This window comes from Anas acuta, chromosome 1, assembly GCF_963932015.1.
Source record: "Anas acuta chromosome 1, bAnaAcu1.1, whole genome shotgun sequence".
NCBI classification, from domain to species: domain Eukaryota; kingdom Metazoa; phylum Chordata; class Aves; order Anseriformes; family Anatidae; genus Anas; species Anas acuta.
In genome coordinates, this window is record NC_088979.1 from 134,928,814 (window position 1) to 134,952,331 (window position 23,518).

General features: G+C 41.5%; 3 protein-coding genes across 5 annotated transcripts in view; 1 reads left to right on the forward strand and 2 right to left on the reverse strand.

The window, feature by feature from the left end:
• Positions 1-1,767, reverse strand: part of LRP6 (LDL receptor related protein 6) — a 125,488-nt gene extending 123,721 nt beyond the window's left edge. For both annotated transcript variants that reach the window (XM_068658502.1, XM_068658492.1), the window contains exon 1: positions 1,335-1,767. Coding sequence is in view for 1 of the 2 variants with exons in the window: in XM_068658492.1 (XP_068514593.1) it covers positions 1,335-1,389 (55 nt within the window). In the remaining variant the exon portion in view is untranslated. The remainder of the gene's footprint in view (positions 1-1,334) is intronic.
• Positions 1,768-1,905: 138 nt separating this feature from the next.
• Positions 1,906-23,518, forward strand: part of BORCS5 (BLOC-1 related complex subunit 5) — a 97,553-nt gene continuing 75,940 nt past the window's right edge. The window contains exons 1-2 of one of the 2 annotated variants that reach the window (XM_068658621.1): positions 1,906-2,185; positions 5,294-5,403. The gene's annotated coding sequence lies outside the window, so the exon portion shown is untranslated. The remainder of the gene's footprint in view (positions 2,186-5,293; positions 5,404-23,518) is intronic. The other variant, XM_068658632.1, reaches the window with a different exon arrangement.
• On the reverse strand, positions 15,769-22,236 carry MANSC1 (MANSC domain containing 1). Its single transcript, XM_068658595.1, has 3 exons — positions 21,933-22,236; positions 21,029-21,169; positions 15,769-17,295 (listed from the first exon to the last, which is right to left on the reverse strand). Exons 1-3 carry the CDS (start codon positions 22,141-22,143, stop codon positions 16,301-16,303), a joined length of 1,347 nt encoding a protein of 448 aa, XP_068514696.1. The 5' UTR covers positions 22,144-22,236; the 3' UTR covers positions 15,769-16,300.

Sequence of the window (23,518 nt, forward strand, 5' to 3'; positions counted from 1 at the left end):
CTACATAAAGTAACAATCAGGGAAATTACTATCATGCCACAAATAGAAGATTATGACTCCAGGGAGGCAATCAAACAACAGGAGCACATGAACACAGAAGAAAAAGAAGTGCTGTTTGGATACAAGTGTCCTTGGCAATAGACAAAGGTGAGAGAAGAGAAGAGATAACAGCCTAAATAGTTTATAAACTGAATGTTTCCTCAAAGTTTCTTATTAAGCATCATCAGGTATGCAAAAAAACTTTGGTAGGACATGTCACTATCTTGAGATTAATTTGAAGAAGTGACTGTGACCATGCTGATACTGTGTGACAGTATGCATCCCAATGATTTCTGTGTTGTCATTTGGACTGGGTTAAATGGCAAGTGAGAGCCAAATGAATGGTTTATTAGGACCAGGTATGATCGTGACATAATAAAATGAACTAATCGGGAAACAATTCCTCTCCATGCTCTGGATCCAACTTTACTTTTGAAAATTGAGGTTTCGCTGCCACAATAGGAATACAAAATGTGACGTAGTCCATTTAAATAAGTATACTTGTATCTTTGCAAACAGGATATAATATGGCAAACAGATGCATAGAAAAAAAAAAAAGGGGGGGGGGGTTATGGAGGAGTGGAAAATTTTTGTTTTGCAGAGTGCCGAGCGACTGGCTACTGAGCAGTGCCTTCAGCCTCAGTCACCTTTACTCTGGCGTTCATTGAAACCCATGGATGTCAATGACAGACTAATTTTCGACATTAAAGTGCGGTTGATTAACTAGCAGCAATTAACCTCTTCCCTCACCTAGGGAAAAACACCAGGGCAAGAGGATAGATGCAGCCACCACAGGTGACTTCTCCCCAGCCAGAGCCAGCACGGACCCTGCCGCTGAGTTCAGCGCGTTCTCCGAGGGCGCCTCGGCTGCCTCACCACGAAATCCCCCAGACCAAGAGCCGTGGAGGGGGGGGCGGAACACCGGCGGTCCGGGGTGCCCCCAGTGACACCCCCGGAGCTGCTCGGGGGCCCTGCGCAGCCCCGCGCGCGTTGATCGCGACCCAGCAAACTTCTCCGGGGTCCCGGCAGCGACAGCAGGAAAAGCATTGCTCCTGCGGCCGGCGCGGCGATGCCGGCGTGACATCCGCGGTTTTGTTTTTATTTTTATTTTTATTTTCTTTGCTTTGGTTTTAAGTCAGAGGACACAACAATGCCGGGAGAGGTGCGGAGCACTGCCCCCGCAGCGGGCCCCGCCAGGCCGCTCCCCTCCCGCACGGGCAAACATGGCCCCTCGCAGCACAGCCGTCAACTTTTCCCCTGCCTCCTCCTCCTCCTCCTCCCGCCTCCCCGCTCACCTCTCATCAGGGAACAAAAACTGCAGGCGAGCAGGCTGCGCAGGACGGCCCCCATCTTCCCTCGCTCCGCGCTCTCACCGGCGGGGCGGCGGCGAGGAGCAGCAGCCCCGCTGCCCGTTCATGCTTCCCGGCCGGCGGGGAGAGGAGGAGGAGGAGGAGGAGGAGGAAGGCCGGGGCAGCGAGGCACCCCCTAGCAGGCCGCTCGCCCCGCCGCTCCGCCGTTCCCCCCCATGCCGGCCGCCGCCTGGCCGCGGCCGTTCGCCATCCACTCCCCGAGCCCGAGCCCGAGCGCTCCCCGCGGCTCCTCCGGGCGCGCACAGGCGCAGGGATACAGCAGCCGCCGCCGCCGCCTCCTCCTCCTCCTCCTCCTTCTCCTCCTCCTCCTCCTCCTCTTCCTCCTCCCCCGGCCGCCGCGCCCCGCTCCCCGAGCAGCGCCCGCCTCCCCGGGCACGGAGGGAGGGACGGCTGGAAGGAGGGACGGACGGAAGGAGGGACAGAAAGAGGGACGGACGGACGGACGGATGGATGGATGGATGCAGGGAGGGAGGGAGGGGGGGATGCCAGCACCGCCCCTTGCCCGCTCGCTCCCCCCATGCGCACGCACACGGCCGCGGCGGGCCCCTCCGTGCCCGCTGGGGGCAGAAGGGGTCGTCCCAAATTCCTGCGGGGCCACTGCACCGCCTGGGGCTCTCCCCCGCTCTCTCTCCTTCCACGCCGCTTTTGGGGAGCAAGGCGGCTGGGAGAGACGCCGGCCCGGCAGGGACGGGACTACTTTCGGGCACGGAGCGGCGGCACAAAGACGGCAGCTCCTGCTCCTCCTTCTCCTCTTCCTCCTCCTCCTCCTCCTCCAGGTGAAGGCCGCCCCTCTGCTGCTGCTCCCTCCCGCACACCCGGTTCTCAGCGAAACGAGCAGCGAGCGCACCGCGACCCACGGGCCGTGGCCACACAGCCCCGCCTGCCAAAAGGCGTCCCTTGCCTGCCTTGTGCGCCACGGGAAACAATCGCGGCTCCCTCGAGTTTCCTCCCGGTTTTTTTCCTCCCCTAATCCGTTTTCCTGAACCTGCTTCAGGGGTTTTCCAGGGAAACACAGTGTCCTCCGGTTTTCCAGACCTGCTTCAGGGAGATTTCTCCAAGGAAAACCCACTTTCTCCAAGGAAAACCCACTTTCTCCAAGGAAAACCCACTTTCTCCAAGGAAAACCCAAGTCTGAATGCTCACGGCTCCGTGCCAGACTGTTAGAGCCCTTTGCTGGGGTGATGCTGTGGGGGTAGAGTGATTCAAAGCAAAATTTGAGGTCCTTGCCTCCTGAAGTCTGTACTGTTCTCAAGGTTATTAGAAACTTATGGAAATGTTTCACTTTTAATTTCGTATCTGTTGAACATGTATTTTCATAGCTTTTCTTGTGATTACAGTAGGAGATAACATCTGGGCCAGATTAAAGGCCCAGGCGTCGTAGACTGAGTCTAACATCAGGCTCCTGCAGTCATGTGATAATATCAGACTCTCAGCTTTTACTGGGGGGAGAAAAAAAAAAAGTTTTTATATAAAGAAATATATATCCAACCTTCAAGGTTGTTTACGTTTATTTATTTATTTTTTAAACAACTCAAAAGCAATTCCTGCCTAGGGGCTGGTCTGCATTACAAAATGTTGTCCTTGACCCTCTCCCGGATGAAATAACCTCTGCCATGTCAGCCGGGGAGATGAGCAAGCTCAAGCAAGATCCATATGAGGGAAAGGGCTTCCCATGCACAAATGTACCAGAAAGTAGATAAACCTCATCTTCCCCATGTCATCACAACCAGGTTTGCAGGGACAGACAGAAGGAGCACAACATTCAATTTATTTCACTGATTGGAATCAGAGAGAAATAAAAAGAGGATTTTTTTTTTCCTTATGCTACGTGCTCATAACTGTATGATTGATGATTAACTGCTTCTGGATAATTGCAAGTCTATAATGAATTCTTTGTATCTTAATAATGTAATGCATAGCTGAGGAAAACCTCAAGCCTGAACCCCTGAATCACACAACACATTTCTCTACATGCTGTTCCCCCTAGCATCTTATCTTTTTTTGGCTGGAAACACGTTGATGTCTCGACTGTCTCCCTTGGGAGCCTGATAGCCTGATCCCCTGCCTATTTGCTCTCACATCTTCCCTGCAGCCCAAGCTGGCTGGTTTTATTTTAAGCTTTCAGACATTATATGCTGTCACCCCTCATGCTGGTGCATTTCACCATTTTCCTATAATTCAAGCCCTTTCCTTTCCTGATAGGATTTCCTCTAAGTCATTTAATGATTAGAAGCTTCACTTGCCTCTGCCTATTCCCTTTTCTTTACACCCTTCCTAGAGACAGTCCTCATCTCTCTACTCAAGCCTAGGTAGCTTTTTTCAAACCCATTTTCTATTCAATGCTTTGGATTCAAGACTAAACCTCTGTTCTAACTGTTTGTTGGCTTTGCTTCTAGTTCATACACACAGATTTAACTCAGTTGTAGCAATTTTTACAAAGTAAAAGAGGAGGCAAGAATACCTCACAGAGAAAAGCCGCTGATAGAGGGGATTTTTCTGAAATGATTATGTTGCTTATTTGAGTTTAAAGTCAGAATGAAGTAAATGAGAGTAGAGAGGGAATGTTTCTTCTGCTGGAGCTCATCTTGTTGGGTATGAGCATTTTTATTAACCTTATGAACAGAAATCTTCATTTGCTGGTTTGAATCCCATCAAAGCTTCCATTGTCCAGAAGGCTACACAGCCCTCCCCTTCCCCCCAGACTTGGATGGTGATTCAATGATACAAGAGCTTTCGCATGAATTTCTTTATGCTCAGATTATTTCCCTGTTTTGGTTCCTAATGCAGCCTCACCAGCAGTTCTGCCAGTCATGGAGGACAGCAAAGAGAGGCAGCTGGGGCTCCTGGAACCAGTAGCAACAGCCGAGGTCTCTGCATCTTTGAACGGTGCCCTGGGTTCCAGGGAAGTCAGAGGGATCCTTTGTAGGACTGGGGCTAAAGTCCCTAATGAGCAAAAGCTGCTAGGAGAAGATGGCTGCTCGGCAAATGAATTTGTGGCTGCCCACATCACAGAAACCTCTATCATAATTAGCTCTCTCACTGAATGTCTCAACAAGAATGAATGGGCATGGCGTGGTGAAATCCTGGTCCCTCTGAAGTCAATGGCAAAACCCTCACCGACTTCAAAAGGGCACAGATTCATGCTGAAACTCTAGCTCAAGTCCTCTCTTGCCCCCAGCAGGAAAGACTGCAGCAAAGTAGCTTAGGAAATGGGACATGATGTAGTGATGACTTTGCCAGTGTTGTCTGCTAAAACCATTTTGCAGATATAATAAGACACCCTGACTCCCAGGATCATTGCCTTGCCATTTCACTTAGGTCATACAGTTGATATTCATAAACAAAAGTACTTCATCCAACTCTTTCCCAACACACGATCAGCTCTAAGAAATATGATAGATATGCCTGATAAGGTTTGTCCTGTTCCAAGAGCAATGGGTTCTCCATAGTGTTACTCTTTTGATGAATAGAATACCTGATCATCATCTATCCCTTCTTAAAGTTCAGTAATAAGCCAAAATACCTTTTCCCCCACTTTCGCTCCCATACCATATTAACTGCATCTTTTCAACAGGACTTGGGCAACTTATGAGCAGATTTCTGTGGATTGATAACCATTTCTCTATTCTGGAAATTTTCTCCAGGCTGTGAGACCTCATTTATCTTCACAGCTACTGGCTGCAGGGTTCCCCACAGTCTGTCAAAAAAGAAAAAAATAGCACTGTTGCTACTTCTGTGGCAATTTTCCCCTCAAACATCTAATCAAGTCCCTTTTTTTATCATATCACAGAATTAGATTTCCTCTTCTCCTTGCTCTTCAGTACTACATATTTTTTCCCCATTATGTGTAACACCCATTCTTTCTTTCCCATCTCCTCTTCCAGAAGATGTTGCCTGGTGCCCTGGATGAGAACTGCATTTCTTTGTGGCTGAAAACAGCCTTACAACAAAACTTCACAGAGGAGAAGGTGCTTGACTTCAGCTGAGCATACAGGTAAGCTTCCATTGGGAAGCCAGTGATAACCCCAAGGGGGAATATGAAATAGATGACTCCAAAGGCTTGGACATTTTCTTTACAACTTTCGAGGAGTGCTTGGGCTCCTGCTGATGGTGCATCCAAGGTCAGGCTGTTCACCTACTACCTCTTTTCTCCTGTTACATCTCCCAGGGGGTTGAAAACAGCACAGCCTCAGGATACGCTCCTTCAGCTATAGTGTTTTCAGTGTGAACCACATAGGATTCTGATTTCAATTTGGCACTGCCCACCAGACCACAGGGCAAGTCCAATACTTTCCTTATGAATATTTAGCCATGGCTACATTTCAAAGCCAAATTATAAAAAAATGTCATTTGAGAAAGTTATAGTTCTAAAATTTGTAAAGTACTGTAATGCTAGGTTGATACAGCTAAAACATCCTTTTAAAAGAGATTGCATTTCAGGCTGACAGACACCAAAACACTATTTCATTTTAGTTTGCTAAGATTTTCAAAAACAGTCAGCATCTGGGCTCTATTAACCATAATGTGCGTGCATTTTAAGCAACAGCAATTTAAGAATACTTCCTTTTCAGAACCCTTTCATGGAGCTCAGCATTTTGCAATACACATCCACAATATTTACCAATTATGCTTTGCACTGTAGCCTTTGAAGTCTAAAAATTAGTTACTGGTAAAGGACTGTACATTTATTCACACTATTTTAGTCACAGGGATTAATGACTAGAGTTTATGCCTATGGTCAAGAAAGGTAAGTCACTGTGTCACAGTAATTAGCAATCATTCATGCAGCACTTCAATCTTTGTGCAATATACATTGTGACACACCATTAGTGTGTAGGAAAGAGCTCATTTGCAATATACTGAAATATTTGAAATAACCACTTCTGGGCTAAAGTGCAGTACTAGAGTAGTGCATGGGAAAGCTGCAGTTTATGACAGGGAAAGAGAATCATCCCTCTCCAAATCAAACTCTGGGGAGAATATTTATAAGTATATATTATATTTATATCTGTATCTTTATTTTATATATTTATATTTACCTAGTCTGCAATTCAGCCAAGACACTAAGCACCTCAAGAAAAAGGCTATGTGTCGTCAACCATGATACCACTTCAGAGGTTTTGTTTTTATTAGCTGTTAGACAAGTCCTCAAGATAGGCTAGACAATCAGGACGAGTTACTCGCACGCTTCCTCAGAGTAGAAAAGAGTGCCCTCTAATGGTTAACGTTTAATATCTACGATGTTATTGTTTAAGCGATTTGTAAGGTAAGATCACAAAAATGAGAGATGTTGTAGCAGTTTGCTATTTCAATGAAAACCAAGATTTTTTTTTTTTCTTCCTGGTTCCATTGCTACACTCCCTGATAGAGTCTGTCTCCAGCTTTCTTTAAGGCCACTTTTATGGGTTAGATTAGGTGGCAAAACTGCAGGACCTAGCAAATTGCATACTTATCTACCTTGTTCCACATGACATTTTCCATCTCAGGATCTAGCCTCTCATCAGGGTAACACAGAATCATAGCATCATTAAGGCTGAAAAAGACCTTCAAGATCATCTGGTCCAACCATCCCCCTACCATCAATGTCACCCACTAAACCATGTCCCTAAGCACCATGTCCAACCTTTCCTTGAACACACCCAGGGACGGTGTCTACCATGATCCCCAATACCTTTTCTACAAACATCACTTCCCGCCATCTGGCTTCTAGCATCTACTAGTACATGAGATTTTCTTCTCTCCAGGTACAGGTCTCAGTATTCCATGTCCAGGTCTCAGCATTTGCTTTTGTTGAACTGCATGATGTTCCTGTCAGCTCATTTCTCCAGTCTGCCATACTGAGATTATTTAATTTCCATAATGATTAAAATTTATTATTGCTGAAGAGTCACTGCAAAACACATGAATTGCTTAACATGTGAGTGAAAAAGTTCATACAGATGATCCATTGTTCACAATCCTTGCAATTTGGAGGAGATTTCTTCAGGCAAGGTCAAGTCCTGCAGATCCCATGCCCACTAGTGGCTGAAAAAAAACCTATGTAATCTTAAAATGCATCTTTCAGTTTAGATTCATCATAAACTAGAAGGACAAAATCTTTACCTTTTCTTCCTTCCTTTCTTTTTCTGTCTTTCTCTTTTTTCTTTCATTTTCTGTCTCCTTTTCCCTTCCCTTCCCTTCCCTTTCCTTCCCTTCCCGAAATTGACAAATCACAATGCTGATAACAGTTTTTATTAGTCCTTGTTCACTTCATTTCAGCTGGTGAAATACCAAGATAATTGACAGTGGTTGATTCTATAGTCTGTCCCTTTTAAACAGGCCTTGCCTCTTTACTTAGTGAATATCTAAATATATCTTAATATACTTAGTGAATTTCTGGTTTAATAAAATCATATTGATCTTTGAATCAGAGCTATAGGACTTGGAGGGAATGGCCAAATTATCTCCTCTGCCTCCACTATCAACTGGCAACAGCAATGTAAATACCTAAGCCTCTACAAAAAATATTTGAAATACAGGCACAGGATAGCAGAAAGCTCCACACACGATACCCCTTGGCACTGGCTAAAATGTCTGCCACTGATTTCATTGTCTGCTAGAGAAGGATTCATATGGATTCTTAAACTTCCACTGTTTCTTTATATAAAGATTTCTGTGGTTTATGACCTGTAACTCATTCTTCATGTGATGAGGGATGGAAGATGTGATTATGTATGGCTGAAGTCTCGTTTGCTGCTTGTCCATCTCCATTAGTTCTTTGAATAATTTCCTTACAGCGTGGACTTTGATAAAGACTCTACCAGTATTCCTGGCAATTAAATGTAGATAAGTGAGAAAGGAAAACACAGAGAAAGACCTCCCCACACATACATATACACCCAATATATTTATTAAAAGAGTTGTGCCTGCTATAAAGCTATTATTAAAGAATCATCATATTCAGTACTGGATTAAATAGATCCTATTTTCTCCTTTGAGGGGAAAAAAAAAAAAAGTGAAGCTATCCAATCAATTTCTCTTTTTTCCCTATTTCCCCACCTCTCCAACCAAGCCCACAAAGATAGTAGTTGGTCACATGGATCTTCAAATAAAAGACAGAGAATTGTGTTTGAATAGCCTTGACTCATAAAGCTCTTTCCAATGCCTTTTTCAGTGCCAGAGCTTTGCAGTTAATGCAACTTCTGCTAATTTTTTTCCTTACTACAATTGTGAAAAATCTAATACCTTTAGAATGATTTGAAAAGAGCTTACACAGAACAAATTCCCTATTTAATCTTAGCATATTAAGAAATCTTTTCTTTGAACAATACGTGTAAAATGCTATTTTCACCCAAACACTTTTCTTTTAAATAAAAAAAGCTCTACGAGTTGAAAGAGCTGCCAGTTTAGAGCCCTGTCTTCATTTGTGGTTTAGGAATCTTGGCACTTTAGGTGGGGGAAACATCAGTGAGGATATGTGCTTCCCGTGGTACACTGTGGCAGTAAATTTCAAAACCAACATATCAAAGGTATCCTCCTGGTCACCATGTTAAAAACAAAAACAAAGAAACAAAATGAAAAAATGGGAGCCAAAGACCCAAATCACTTAAGGATAGGCCAAATAAAAAATGTGTGTAGAACATTTATTTAGTCGTTGTTCCCTCCCCATCTACCACCCCGCAGTTCTGCACATACTATAGCTTTTATGAAACAAGGTTTGGGTAATCTGCACTTGTTCTCTATTTACTCTGCTGAATGATCACAGTGTATAAGCAGAAGAGCTCTAGCTTTTGGCCTCGTTTGTTGCCCCAGCAGCCTTCCCAGTTTCTACACAGGAATTTTTCAGTACTCTACTATGCATCTGTCAGTTCTTTTTACTATTCTTTCTGATAGCTATGTATGATGGCTTATACTTACATGAACACAAAACATTTGAGACTCCTGCCAACAACATAGCTGGAACACTTGTCATAGCTCTTTAAGACAAACAAAGAACAAAATCTGCTTTTTTCTGAGATTCTAGTTTTTTATTTCGGTAGATTCAGAAGGACTGCTTCACGAGTAAAAAGCACTCAACACTGCAGTGCTGGCTCCTTAACATATGTATCACCTATTAATTATTTTGTTATATAGATGCTACTTCAAACAATTATTTCAAAGCAAACCTCTGCAAATACAATGTCAAATTCCTGTGTTGTTTTTTTGTTTTGTTTTGTTTTGTTTTTTTCTCTGAGTGAAACTTCTACTCTTGAATGACATTAGCTCAACAATGGAACAGCTGTACAGAAAAAGAGGGTAAAAGTCACTGCTGTTGGTAATAGGGTAAAAACTTGAGTTGAGCTGAGTTAGAGATTTAAGCAAGACTTATTAAATTCTAGGTCAAACACCAAATGAGAAATATGCAAAGTCATTCCTGGAGTGAGCTATCTAGTTTCACCAGGCCTCTTAAGAGGCCTGTAGCCAAGGTAGTTGCTAATTGGGATTTAATCAACATTCAATCAGGTGAAAATAAAATAAAGGAAGAAAATGAAATCAGGGAGAGTTACAAAGCTATAAATTTTACCCCAAACCAGACCTCATCTTTTAATTCACCTTTCAAGCCCATGTTTCTCCTACAGTCACAGCTGTACCACAGGTGTCAGCACAAGTACAAGAACCAGGGTCTCGCTTGGGGACAATTACCACTTGCCAGCTGATGCACGGTAACCTGATGTTGTGCAAGGTCATGGACCCCAGCTGCCACATCTACCCACTTCAATTCAGTCTGGATTGCTGCCCAGGATAACCTTCTTCTATGCTTCATAATACCTGATGTTCTGCAGGGTCAGGAGACTTTCCAGACATAAGGAACTAAGCTGCAATTGAACTGCCTGTAGCATGCAGCATTTTTGTGATTGCTTTTCATGTCATTGTTAGTGTATGCAGACTAAGTTCCTGGAAATCACTTTAGTTACCACTTAATGAGGTAGCCATTGGAGAATTCTGCTGTCACCAGTGATACCCATTTTTGGCAACTGAAAAGACGTGGCATACTGATAAACCTACCCCTGAGATGGCATCTCCAGCAGATATCTGGAAAAGCTTATATGCTCCCAAATATAACATATGGATAGACTTCAGTGTTCAGACTTGTCACTTTTCAGAATATACTAGCCTTCACAACATTCACTTAAATGGCATAAACCCTTGTTTTATATACTTGTCTGCATAGGAAAGCCGCATGTGTATCTTGTTAAGTTTAGTAGTGAGCAGCATAGTGTGAGCTGTTCTCACTTGTTTAAAACTATACCTCACAAACAAATTATTTTGGGCCTTTCTAAAACAGAGTGTTCTGTAAAGGCAACATATATAGCATGTGCCAAATCTGGATTCCTTCCAGAAATAGTGCCTGATATATCACACGATGGAAAAACATTTGAACTCCTTATTTCATGCCCTGAAACAAAACAAGGAAAATATTGTCGTAGTAAAATAATCAGAAGCAGATGGGAAATTGTCTTCAGATTCTTTCATAACTTTTACCTCTGGGCTGAGAAGTCATGTCATCCTGTAAGGGAATTGTTCTGGAAAGTTATGAGCCACTAAGTGGGAAGACTTGACTTAAAGCCATAAACAATGTGCAGGAGGACCTCCCACATTAATAAATGGGAATTGCGTGCACAAAGACAGTGCAGTGCATGGCCACTGAAGTACAGAGATCATCTCATTCATGACTTGCTTGGACTACTACACAGGAGAATTTCAGTAGTGTCAGTGGAACTGGGATTTAGGAGTAGGGAAAAAAAGGTTCTTTCATAGAACCAAACAGAAAAACTTACTCAGAAACTAACTAAACAGCAGGCAAGCCTATAGGTAGTCTGTATCATAGCATTTCTCTACCATCTTCCTAGTACAAGAATAAAGATTTGAACTTTGTACAAATTTTCAATTTGTTCTTGAGAAGAGCTACAAAAGTCACAATGTCAAAGCCTAAAAACCAGTGATCACATCATTCTTTTGTTATAAGTAGGGGGCACAGAGAAAACCCAGTGCTGCTCCCTGTGGCTTTCGAATGTTCAGCCAGAACTCTATGAAATTCAGCTGCTGCTCTGATGTGGCAGGTACCAAATTGCCTCTGCAAAATGCAGTCCATCCCTGTAGACAGACAGCCTCTTCATGAAGTTTAAGCTACCTCCAGAGGCTTCTGTGCAATAAATAAAATAAAATAAAATAAAATAAAATAAAATAAAATAAAATAAAATAAAATAAAAATAAAGAATGAGTCCAAACTCACGCCTGTAACAAAAAGTTATGCACTCCATGCATTACCAATAAAACATGTTAAAAAGAGCATGTAGCTGCCCTCACCATCCTAGCATTTTGAAGAAACACCTTTGTGTTCTTCAGAGTGACATCTCAAAGGAACAAATGTGTCAAAACAGGTCTATGGTTTAGCCAGTCTATCCTATAACATCTTGAAATTGTTCTGGATGTTACCTGCCTGTTAAATTTCTTTGAGAAAAGAATCTGTACACTACTTAAGAGTGCAGAGATTACCTGATGACTAGTCCTGGGTATTTCTTCTGTTGTCAGTAGGTTGGAAATATTTATTTTCTTTTAAAAACAATGCAAAACAAGATGAAGATTGATAAGAACATCCCAGACATGGTATATTCAAACTCTTTCTGGCACATGAGACAATGAAAGGACAGAAAACTTAATGCAAAACCCTCAGATTTTCCTGGCCTTGAAGTAAGGTGATAGGCAAAAAAACAGTGATCAAGCATAGTCATACTGAAACTTAAAAATGCATTTATTCATTGCTTATAATATCTACCAAGCACAAAGAGAAAAAAGAGCAGCAGTTGTATGCTTTGTATTTTGATATCCTCAAGTATAGAGACCCAGGGAAGAAAGCAAATTTAGACTGTGAGATTCAGCGTATGTAGGCTTCCTGAAGATGAAGAAAAATTTTCAATATATCCCAATACTTCAGGGAATCTATCCATCAAGAGGATGGGAACAAGTAATGGAAGTGCCCAGCAACCTGGGCCAATTTTGAGTGTGCCAGAGCACAAACTGGACCTCTGCTATAAAGGGTAGTAGGTGGAGACTGTTGGCTGTGGTAATGGTACTTTGAACTATCACCATGTATCTATCAGGTGTGTGTAGCAGCACAGAGTGTGGGGCACTGGGTGTAAGCTGTTATCTAATGGTATCCTCAGATTCAAGTCCACTTGATTTAGCTGGTTAGTTAGTAATCGCTTGTTAATAGTTGGTTGGTCAGTAATTTACTCAAAAGAATCCTATGCATAAACATTTCTTACTCCTACAGGAATTACAATAAACCAAAGCACTATTTGGAGAAAACAGGCTGTTAGGAGTTTGCAGCCCCTTAAGGTAGTGACGGTGTGCTTTTCTCATCCATCTCAAATAGATCTGCAATTTAGCTTGTTATTTCTTTATGATTGTTTGCAGTGGCTATAAATTTTGTGTTTTCTATTTGCTTTAGTGTATAACACCACAAAGCAGTTTTGTTCATGTCAGTCTGTGTTTACACATCTCATGGTTGCTCAGCACTGTAAAATCTCTACATGAAACAAGCAGCTAAAGCATTTATGACACTTTCCAGGTGGTTAAAGTCAGTCAGCTTTTGGTCTTCTGCACTAACATAACTGGTTGCATTCAGAAAGAGCCACCCCAAGTTAGTCTTCATATCACACTGATTGATGATCATGTTACATGATTCCAGTTTTATTTTTATGTTTTAAGTAAGGCGCTATTGTTTATTGCCAGGGTGGGAAGATTACCCCTTATTTTCTCCCTACTACAAGTAGATCTGTTTAGTTTCTAAACCATCTGCAAAAACTCGTTGCTGCATGATCATTTCATATCAGGGAGAATGGTGCACTTTTAAGATCATAGGAGCCGTCAATGGAAAAAGAGTGCACAGAAATTTTAAATAAGCAGTGTTGAAAAGCATAAGAAATTGGGTGAAGTTTTACAATTAGTCCAACTCACTCCTTTCTCTTTCATAACACAGCAGCATTACCAACACAAATAAATAAGCTCAAAAATGCATATAATCATCACAGCTGAAAGAATGATTATGGGAAATCTCTCTCTTGCTCTATTAACTGACAATGTCAATAGTTCACTACTGCTATATGATGTAATAAGAAGTTTAAAAAGTGTGTATATATAATTCTCCACCAAGAACCTTCCCATAAACAAAATAGTTTTCTTATGAAACACTTATGCAATGAAATAGCCTTTGATTGGAAAGTTAAAAAACGATATAGTTAAAACATTTTTAAACCGGCATCCTCAAATTTGCCAATTCTAGTTAATAAGCTGTTGTTGCCCTCTAGTGCTCAAACACAGCTTGAAAAATCCGCAACGGAATGATCCAGGCAGATCACCTAGCAATTCCCTGTTTGGTCTTAATCCAAGACAAATGAGTGGCAAACACAAAATAAAATGAAGTGTTTTGGTACACCTACCTAGAACATACTTTTCTCAAGCTTTTTTTTATTTTTTATTTTTCTTGTTTGTTTTTCTGTAAGAATACTTAAGATTGTTTGTTTTGCTCTGCTTTCTCACTGCATTAGTCACGCTACACATGCAGCTCACTGCTTTGCTTCTGCCATTCAAAGTGCTTGATATACGTTGGCTGCTTGGGTTGGAGGGCAATGTTTCTGATGATATTAGCCAAATTCAGGTCTAGTGCTCTGAATGACCCCAAGATATGTCTGCCTGCCTTCTCTTGAATCTATCTCTGCTGTACTGTACTGCATCAATTACTGCCAAACATCTCCCCCTCCAACAAATTAGCTATTACAGCCGAAATGCACAGTGAAGATTCAGGGGTCGTTCTCAATACCTCTCCTGTAATAAGTTGTTGTGATGTCATAGGCAATGTAGAAGGCTTCTCACTACGTTGTAATTCTTTTTAGAGAAAACTTAACCTCAGATCTGTGCCTACATTTTCCATACCACAACTGAGCCTAGTACTTACCATTTTACTAACTTATTTCCCAGAAATGTTTTTCCTCCTCATCATGTTCCTTGATCACAAACCTTTGAAAATACCTAACAAAAATAAATAAATAAATAAAGCAAAGAAACTGAAGTTAAACAAACCATAGTCAACAGACAAGCCGATGAACTTGAGATACTTTTGAAAATTTGTTCACTTTTAAGAGGTTATCCAGATTTTTTTTTTAACTTAGGTATTATCAAACGTAAGCAATGCAGAAGACTGATGTTTTTGTACCTACAAAGCAATGTGCAACCTCCATATAGTAAGAATTCAACTTCTTGACATAAGGAGCACTGACTTGTCTTTGATCTTTGAATAACAGAAATTTCAGAGAATTTTCTGCATAAAGTTATTGTTAGAGCTTTCAGAAAACTTGCCTTAAGGGCATTTTTGGATCTTGCCTGCTTCCCACTGCACTAAACTTGACAGATCTAAGAACCTCTTGGACGTGAGTCACTTTTCATATTTTGTAGTAGATTTATTTCCTTGTATTCAGGAGGCACCCTTCCCTCTCTATCTTGATATTTGTAGTTATGCTGCCTGCCACACAGATACTTTGATATCTAGCGTTTCATTCTAACAACAGATTTAGATGGGGAGGGGGGGGTGAGTGCAGTGAATAATATGAACTGGAGGTTGTGTAGCACACATCAGATGTGCACAGATACCCACTTGTCTCTTGTTCCAGAGGCAAGGAAATATAGATTAGCTGTGCTTATTAGCAGTCATATAAATATGACCCCAGAAGTAAAAAAAAGGTGTACTTTGAGAGCAGTGAGAGCTCTACAAGTTCAAGAGGGACAGAAAGTCCGGCTGTGTTGCAAACAGCTCTTTTGAGAGCCACTAGCCTGGTTAGGGAAGTAAAATGCTAGAAGCAGAAAAATAATGCAAGCTTGTTCATCTGTTTCTGTGACTATAGGAAACATCATTGAGGTTGTACAACATAGTTTTCCTTTAGAACTCTCTTAGTTACCTTCAATCTCTGTAGATGTTCAGAAACGGGAGACCACACCTTTTCTGTATCTTCTGCCAATAATCCAGCTGTTGTCTTTGCTCAGTTCCCCCACAAGTTTCCATCTGCTCTAAAATCAGACATTGAATCTCAGCTGTTATGGGCTTAGGTATATCAGAACAGATTCTTTCCTGTGCATACATTAAGCTTATCCCTTGCCTTTTTCCAATTTATTTTATATGATAAGATTTTTTGACACATGCTGCAAAAAACTCAGCGTGCTGGAGGGTGGTGATCTCTTTGGAAAAGGCAAACTCAAATTTGCAGCATGCAGTTTTAAGGATAGCTTGTGATGTATGCAGACAAAAGCAGTCAGGATACGCATCAATAAACTAAATGCAGCTAAGGAAAGTTAAATATACTACAATTTTTACTCTGTACTTAAAACCATTTGGATGCAAAACTCTGCTACCAAGTACTCCTTTAAGGCCCAGATACAATAAATGGGATGTCAGATACGCAATTGTCTGGTGTTGTGCAACTGTAACACATTAATAAAATAAACTGGGGGCAAATAGATTTGAAAATGCTCATGCACTGGACAGATACTCATTTTATTAGGTTTACTAGGTTTACTTATGTTATTCTAGTCACAGAACGTACTCATGAATTTTTTTTTTCTCCTTAAACGTAAGAACCTTTTTGCTTAATTTGGACTTGAGTGTTTATTTTTAGAATTTAGTAATAAATCAAATTATAGACATTATATTTCAGCATAAATATGGCAGTTCTCTCCCCACCAAACCCATCTGCTGCTTTCCCATTAGTGACCAAAAAAAGAATACATCCTCTTCTAAGACTTAAATATTTCCTATACAGTCTCAAAGTAGTTCTCTCAAAGATGAGAAATGCTCCTAAAAATCTATTCCCCTTCCCCCATCATACATCAGCATACATTCCATTGATCAAGTAATCCAGCCTGGTATAATGTCTCTTCTGAAGAGATTCATGCATTTTCTTCCCCATGAATGTAATAACTAGTAGCAAGAATATCACCCCAAAAAGCAAAGCTGCTACAAGTTTGTTTTTGTCTTCTAGCTGAAGGACACCTTTCCTTCTTAGTGCACTCTCTGACAGGTAACTTTCTGAATCAGATGGGTCATAATCCTGATGGTTGTTTTGGGAAGCTAAGGGAGAACCACTAGTAGATGGGACAAAGTCTGAAAAAGAGAGGAGGGTAACGTGGCTGGTATCATTGGAAGAGACAAGCGTTGGCTCAGGAGGGATGGCTGAAGTTCTGCGCCTTGATGTGGCAGTAGCTAGGCTGGAATTTGAGGTCACCCGCTTGGTTGTGGAAGTAGAAGCAGAAATTGTGGGATTGGAAAAAGGAACATGAGTAACAGCAGTGCTGGCGGCAGAGACACCATGTTCAACTCTAGCAGTTGCAGTATGCATGAAGGTAGCCCTTATGGTAACAGCACTAGATTTAGCACCATCGGGAGGTGGAGAAGTTGTATGAGATTCTACTCTGGTAACACCTGTAGGCAGAGGAGACATGGTAGTACTGCTGGGTCCAGGAACACCAGACTGAGTGCTGGGGAACAAAGCAGAGGGGTTTCCAGTTTGAACATTAGAAGACATATTTGGTGGCAGATTAATTTCTTTCTGCTTTGGGATGGGGTCTAAGCTCTCAAGATTGTTGGCCATTTGTGATTCAGGAAAAACTGTATGAAATTCAATATTGTCTAAATGTTTATCCACGTGGTTTGGGAGTTCAGATGCTTGATGAAAGACAGATTGCTGCAAAGCAGTGGTATGATTCTGATGGCTAGTCAGACTGTGAGAAATATAGGCTCCAGCATCCAATGGCAAAGAGTATTCATTCAAATGAAAGTCCTCATTTTTGAGGGAAGTGTCCTCCTGGGCATACGTGTCTGGAAACAGAAATGAAATATCAGTATTTAATGACAGAATCTATTTGTGATTACCACAGGCTTATTCTAGTTACTTATATTTCATAGTAAGAGATATACCAGGGAGCTCCAGAAAGTAATGACTAATCAAACTGAAGCACCAAAATCTTTTCTTTAAAACATGCAGTAACTTTTAAATTCTGTCATAAGACCTGCAGAGCACCAATTCAGGCTTATTCACTTTGCCAAATACATTTCTGATCAAAGTACATGGCCAACGGGGAATATAAGATTGAATGCTTCTCACATAGCAAACTTGTTAAATGAACACTGCCACAAAAAAAAAATAAAATAAAGATTCTAGTATCTTGCCGAGAGATTACAAACAAATTAATGGTTGGACTTTATGACCTTTGAGGTCTTTTCTAACCTAAATGATTCTATGATTCTGTGGAACGTTGCACAAGTTCTCTAAATGTATGGTAATGACAGTGAATTCTATTTTTCCAGAATCAAAGTAAAATATACTTTTCTGTATAAATCCAGCTATATTTCAAGAGTTTACTAGTCCAATTTGCCCTGTTAGAGAGTTATAGGAGTCCCAACCATACTACTCCGTGCTAAGGAACAAGCAGTTAAAGAAAATTGTTGATATCAGATCTCCAAATGTCCACTCCTCCACTTCCTCTCCCCAGCCTCCACCCCCAAACTGTACACCTACTGATCTGTAGGAAAGACTTGGGTTCCTGTTGCCATGCTAGAAGAAAGACACTGCTCTAAGAGTCTGAGGTATCTGAAGTAGACTGCACGTTACTATTTCTCCAGCAGTCAATGTATCTTGCTTTCAACCCAGGTGGAGGAACATCAGTTAATGGAATTTGGAAGCAGGACAACAGCTTTCTGTAACAGAAATTCAACACAATTGATAATCTTAGCTGTTATCTGGTTCTACACAGATACGAAAGAGAGACTTTGGGCAAGCATGAATTCTTAGAAGGACTGGCTAACTGGCACAGGTCATGTCTTCATTGTCATCATTCAGCAGCCTCCGAGAATGTTTAAGAGGGAATGTGCTCTCCCTATAGTTCAGACTCACACTCTTGTCTTTTACAGAAACAAAGACATTTATTAACTGCACTGGAATTGAAATAAATAATAACAATAATAAAAAAGTCCATGATATTCTCATTGTCACTTGCTTCTCAAATAGGAACTCGTATCTAGATGGATGGATTTATTTCAATTTTATTATACATACACAGAAGCCTAATCAGCTGCTGTTGTAAGACTCCTCCAAAAAACAAAGTGGAAAAACAAAATGAAACACCCCCTCCACAAATGGCAGTGCTTTAAATAAGAGTACAGCATTTTGAACCATAGATATCCATTTTTATCCTAACCTTCTAGTTGGGCGCCAGTTTGTTAGCAAAGTAAAATTCTAAACAGAGATAATAGACTCCAACCACAAGGTCTGACTTACAGGAAGAAAACAAACAACAACAAAAATATTTTTTCTTAGAAAGTGGCTTTAAATAACAAAATATTCAGGCATTACAAAATAAGAAACTGAAATGACTCTCAGCTGTGTCTGCAGTTCTGAACACATTTTCCCACCAGTGAGGAAATGGCCTGTCACAACCACTGAGCAAGCCAACAACTCCTTTTTTCCCCGTTCCCAATGCACTTCCATGGCTTCATCCATAAGCTTAAATAAATTGATGTAGTGTGACAACTACAAAGTACTTGCAGCATGCTGTGTGATCTTCAGTTCGCTCACCTGGACAACAGCTAGGAAAGCACGGAGCATTCACGCAGCATTCAAAAGACCAAGTGTGAGGGCAGCATGGGGAAGCTAAGCTCAGAGTCCTGTACAGGAGTTAAGTATCATTGCTATTCTACAGCACTCAGATTAATTAATCTAACTGCTTGTGTTAACTAATTCCACTCCACAGATTCAGAATCAAACACTTTCTCTGTCTCCATTTTAGACTACAAGCTCCCAAACGCAATTGCCAACAAATGTTGTATTAGGTACAGCTGTGGTGCTAGCACAGATACACGTGTTGGTAAGAAAGAACAAGGGCACTATATAAGTCAACCTTTAAAAAGAGATTGAAAAAAAAAAACACAGTGGTCCTGATGACATCTCAAAGCCAGTAAACCGTATTAGAAAACAAACCTTAGGTGTCAATCTTAAAAACAAAATAAACACCTCCTGAGCAGACTTCTGATAGAATCTACGGGTGTTGCTTGGCTATCTCAGCAGAGTGGAAAAAGACAGCTCCGCAAAAGTACATGAACAGCAGAAACCAGATTTTCCCCCCCACCTCCAGCACTAGCTCTTTGCAACTGGAATCAGGAAATGTTTTACTTCCCAAGTTACAAGCTGTTTCCATGAGTTAACAAGTTGCAGGAATATTTTAAAAGAAGAAAAAGGAAAACTTTACTATTAACACTACTTCAGTATTTGAAGTTATTTATTAGCAACAAAGTATTTCACCCCTTTTAGTTCCTGTTTTGGTGTAACCACCTGGAGATTCTCATTTTAAAAACCAAATCTTTAAATGTTTGTCATTAAGAACACCACTCAGGTGCTACATCTGAAAGCTTACTAGGGACCTAAGGTAAATAAGCTAACAGCATCTTTTTAGTCAACATTAAATGAGCATTACACCTATATGCAGGACAAAAGCACAAGCACAATTACATGCCTTGTTTCTTTGCATTCCATGTGTTCTTCTAGGGTAGAAAGAGCCAGAGCAATAAATATGGTTGTAGTGATAATTTTACATGCAATCCATTTGTTGCACACCATTTTTGCCCAGTTCCTGTGTGACTGTGCCCACACAAAAGTATTTGGTAATATTATGTGAATAATCTTGCTACATATCCTGCTGTTGCTCCCTTTATAGTTTCTTGTGGAAAAAGTTCTCTTTTTCAGTAAAAGTTCAGACTCTTGCAATAATAAGTTTCTGCTCTCTCAAGAAGCCACACTGAAACCACATTGTGAACTCTTGGCAGGAGGACAGTCTAATTATCAGCTTCTTATCTGAGCTATTCAGACTGGTCTGGTGCAAGTCAATGCCAGTCTACAAGTAAGACTTGCTATTAAAAATCTCATAGCACGTGACAGATAATGAGAAATTTGTGAGCGTACAGCCCACATGCCATAAAGCTTTGATTTTGATCAGTTTGCATCTGTGCTTCAGGTTCCCTAACTGAAAACAGAAAATAATGATTACTATCGCCAATTACTCACTAACATCACAGTGGTGCTCTGAGGCTTGCCTAATATTTGCTTGCTGTTTCTACTTGCATCTATATGGTACTCATCAGTGTTGCCTGAATCCTTTGAATACACAGACAGCTACAAGGGCATCATATTTCTATTGCTTTCAGCAATACTCCTCAGCATTATGTACAGGAAATTGTCCTTGACTAGAATACATCAAGATGGAAGAAGCCTTTTTGTTTTAAGCGAAGGAAAACTATTAAGAATTATGAACCTAATGTGAAGGAATTTCATAATGGTTGGGTTGTTATTCCAGCCAGGAAGTTGGGCTCACACAGGTGCGCACCAAACACTTGCCTATCCATCTCCTACAGAGCAAAGAATGACGTTGTAAAATTAGAATGCTTTGTTTAGAAAATTTTACTGAAAATACAACCCCCAAACATTACCCAGTCACTACTGAAAAGACACTGAGGCAAAGGCAATCTAGTGTGGGGAGCAGTGTCTTTTCCTATTATTTACCTCGAGCTATTTTGTAGCTAACAAATCCTGCTGCAGGTTTCATTGGACAGGCCTCTGTGCTTGGGCAGTAAAACAGGTAGCAGTTTGGATGTGTCTTTGTCCCTCGAGCATCAAAGATCATGAAGTTACACTTCTTGTCTCCTGCAAAACAATATATATGTATTTCAGCAGCAAGAACCTTTATAGCATCTTAATAATAAGTTCTAGTTAGTTAAATTAAGTTTTCCTCATGTGTTGAGAAGGAAAACTACTAAAATGTAACATCACTAAAGGAAAACTATAACATATAATATTCCTATAAGAAAAACAACTCAAGACTGGAAAAGAATGGCCAAAGGCCAACATGTGAAACGTCACACCTTCCTCTTCCTGTGCAGAGGAACATGAGGAAACAATGAGTCTAATCTCTCATTCTCCCTTCACACATACCACGTTGGCACCACTTTACGTAACAAGTTTTTGCTTACGAATCGTGATAAATCTGAAAACCTCCCTCCCCAGTATACTCGTGGATATACACAGCTCCCATCCTATTGGGGGCACTTTCAACTGGCTTCTTTTCTACTTGCTGCTGTGCCTCATACCACTCTAAAAGCCTGATGGAAAAACAAACAAACAAACAACAGTTTCAGAGGAGCATAAGCACTCTCATTTTTGGCTATAATGAACGTAGTACAAACTGATGGTTACTTCGCAGGGTGTCTGCTGAATCGTGATGATGCTTGGCTTTGGGGAGCCTGCGTGGTTGCAGCACGTAAAACGACCTCCGTTCCTGGACTGCAGTTATTTTTCCTGAGCACTCTGGTATCAGCAATCTACTATCACGTGAAGCCAGGCAGGACAGCAAAGTAATTCCCTAGCTGCTCACAAGCAGTAACAGAGAAAGGCAGAGGGGGTCCCTTACCTGGCAGCCCTTTTCCCAGGCAGCAAGCCCGCATACACGCCTCCGGAGCCGACGCGTACACCGGCTCCGCTCCCCTGATGCCTGCGGGGAGGGCGAAGCTGATGTCGACGATGGCGTTCTCCTCTTTTTCCGCCGAGCAGCCCTGGCCGAGGGCCGGCCGGGGCGCCAGGCAGGCGAGGAGCAGGAGCCGGAGGCCGATGCCCGCCGACATGGCCGCCCCACGGGGCCCCAGGGCCGGGAGGAGGGACGAGGGCCGGCCGGGGGCCGCCGCCTTTCCCCCCGCCCCATCTTGCCTAGCTCACGCTTTTCCTTTGGGCGTTTTCAGCTCCTCCTTTTATTTGTAGGTAGGTAGTTAGCTTTGGATAGCGTGTAGTTAAGTGGCCCGGAGAGTAAGGAACGCGGCAAAGAGGCAGTACGATATAGTCCTTCTTTTTCAGCTATCTCATCCTGCATCATACTTAGAATAACATAGTTATTTCTGCAACTAAAATAAATGTCCTTCGTAGGGGTGGTCCATTACATGAAGAGATATCGAAGGGCAGATTACTTTACACTGCAATGGTTAGAGTAAAATAACGAAAACAAGGAGTCCTATAGGACTAAACACCTGGATGCAGATAGGAACAACTGCAGGTATACATATACATATATTTGTGGGTATTCACACTCACATTCACTAAATATATAATAGTTCCCAAATTAGTCATTGTAAGCCACTCTCTGATAGTGTAAGAGTGCGACTCGGACCCAGTCACGTTTCCTAACGCTCCATGGCAGCAACGAGGCTCAGGGGACTGTGCCCTCCCGATTGGTACTGCAGGCTGAAGCAGCACGCTGCAGGTGTCATCATCACACAACCCTCATATATATATATACTAATATAGATGTATGCAGCTGTATACTCTGAGTAGTTTCAGGTACATTGACTTTGTTACTACTACAGAGGGATTGTGTTATGTCCACATTAGAGACAAAATAAAGAATTCACTACCGCAACCGCCACATTAAAAATACACTTTTTTGTCATAGTGTTTTCAATTATAAGACTTCATGTGGCAGACATGTACAATGGTTGATAGGTAAATTAAACATTTCCAGGGGTGTCGGTACACTGCACATTCACATTTTTATAATAATAAATGAAAACACTTTCACAGAGTAGCTGGAAAGTGTACTTCACAAACTATTTTGAACTCTGCTAAGTAGAAGTGGTAAATGAAGCTAACTAAAGTTAAATGTGCTGATCCAGTGGAGCTAATTTTAAAATTTGTTTGAGACTGATGGCTAACATATGATGTCTTTATGGCAAGCACTGGTTAGATTGCAGACCTACAGACAATTTATGTCTGAACACTCCACGTTCTTCTTTAAGTGCCACTGAGGCTGCTCACAGGTGATTTTAATAATGTATGAATACTCCAGATTCAGAGCTCAACTTTCTCTACTTAACTTTCCAACAATAGTTTGTTCTTCCTTGCAGAATAGTTACATTTCTTTGAACCTATTTGTTTGTTATTCTGGCAGGAACTAAGCAGTTGTTGAGGTAGTCAAAAGGTCGGCCTGTTATTGGTTTACAAACCCATGTG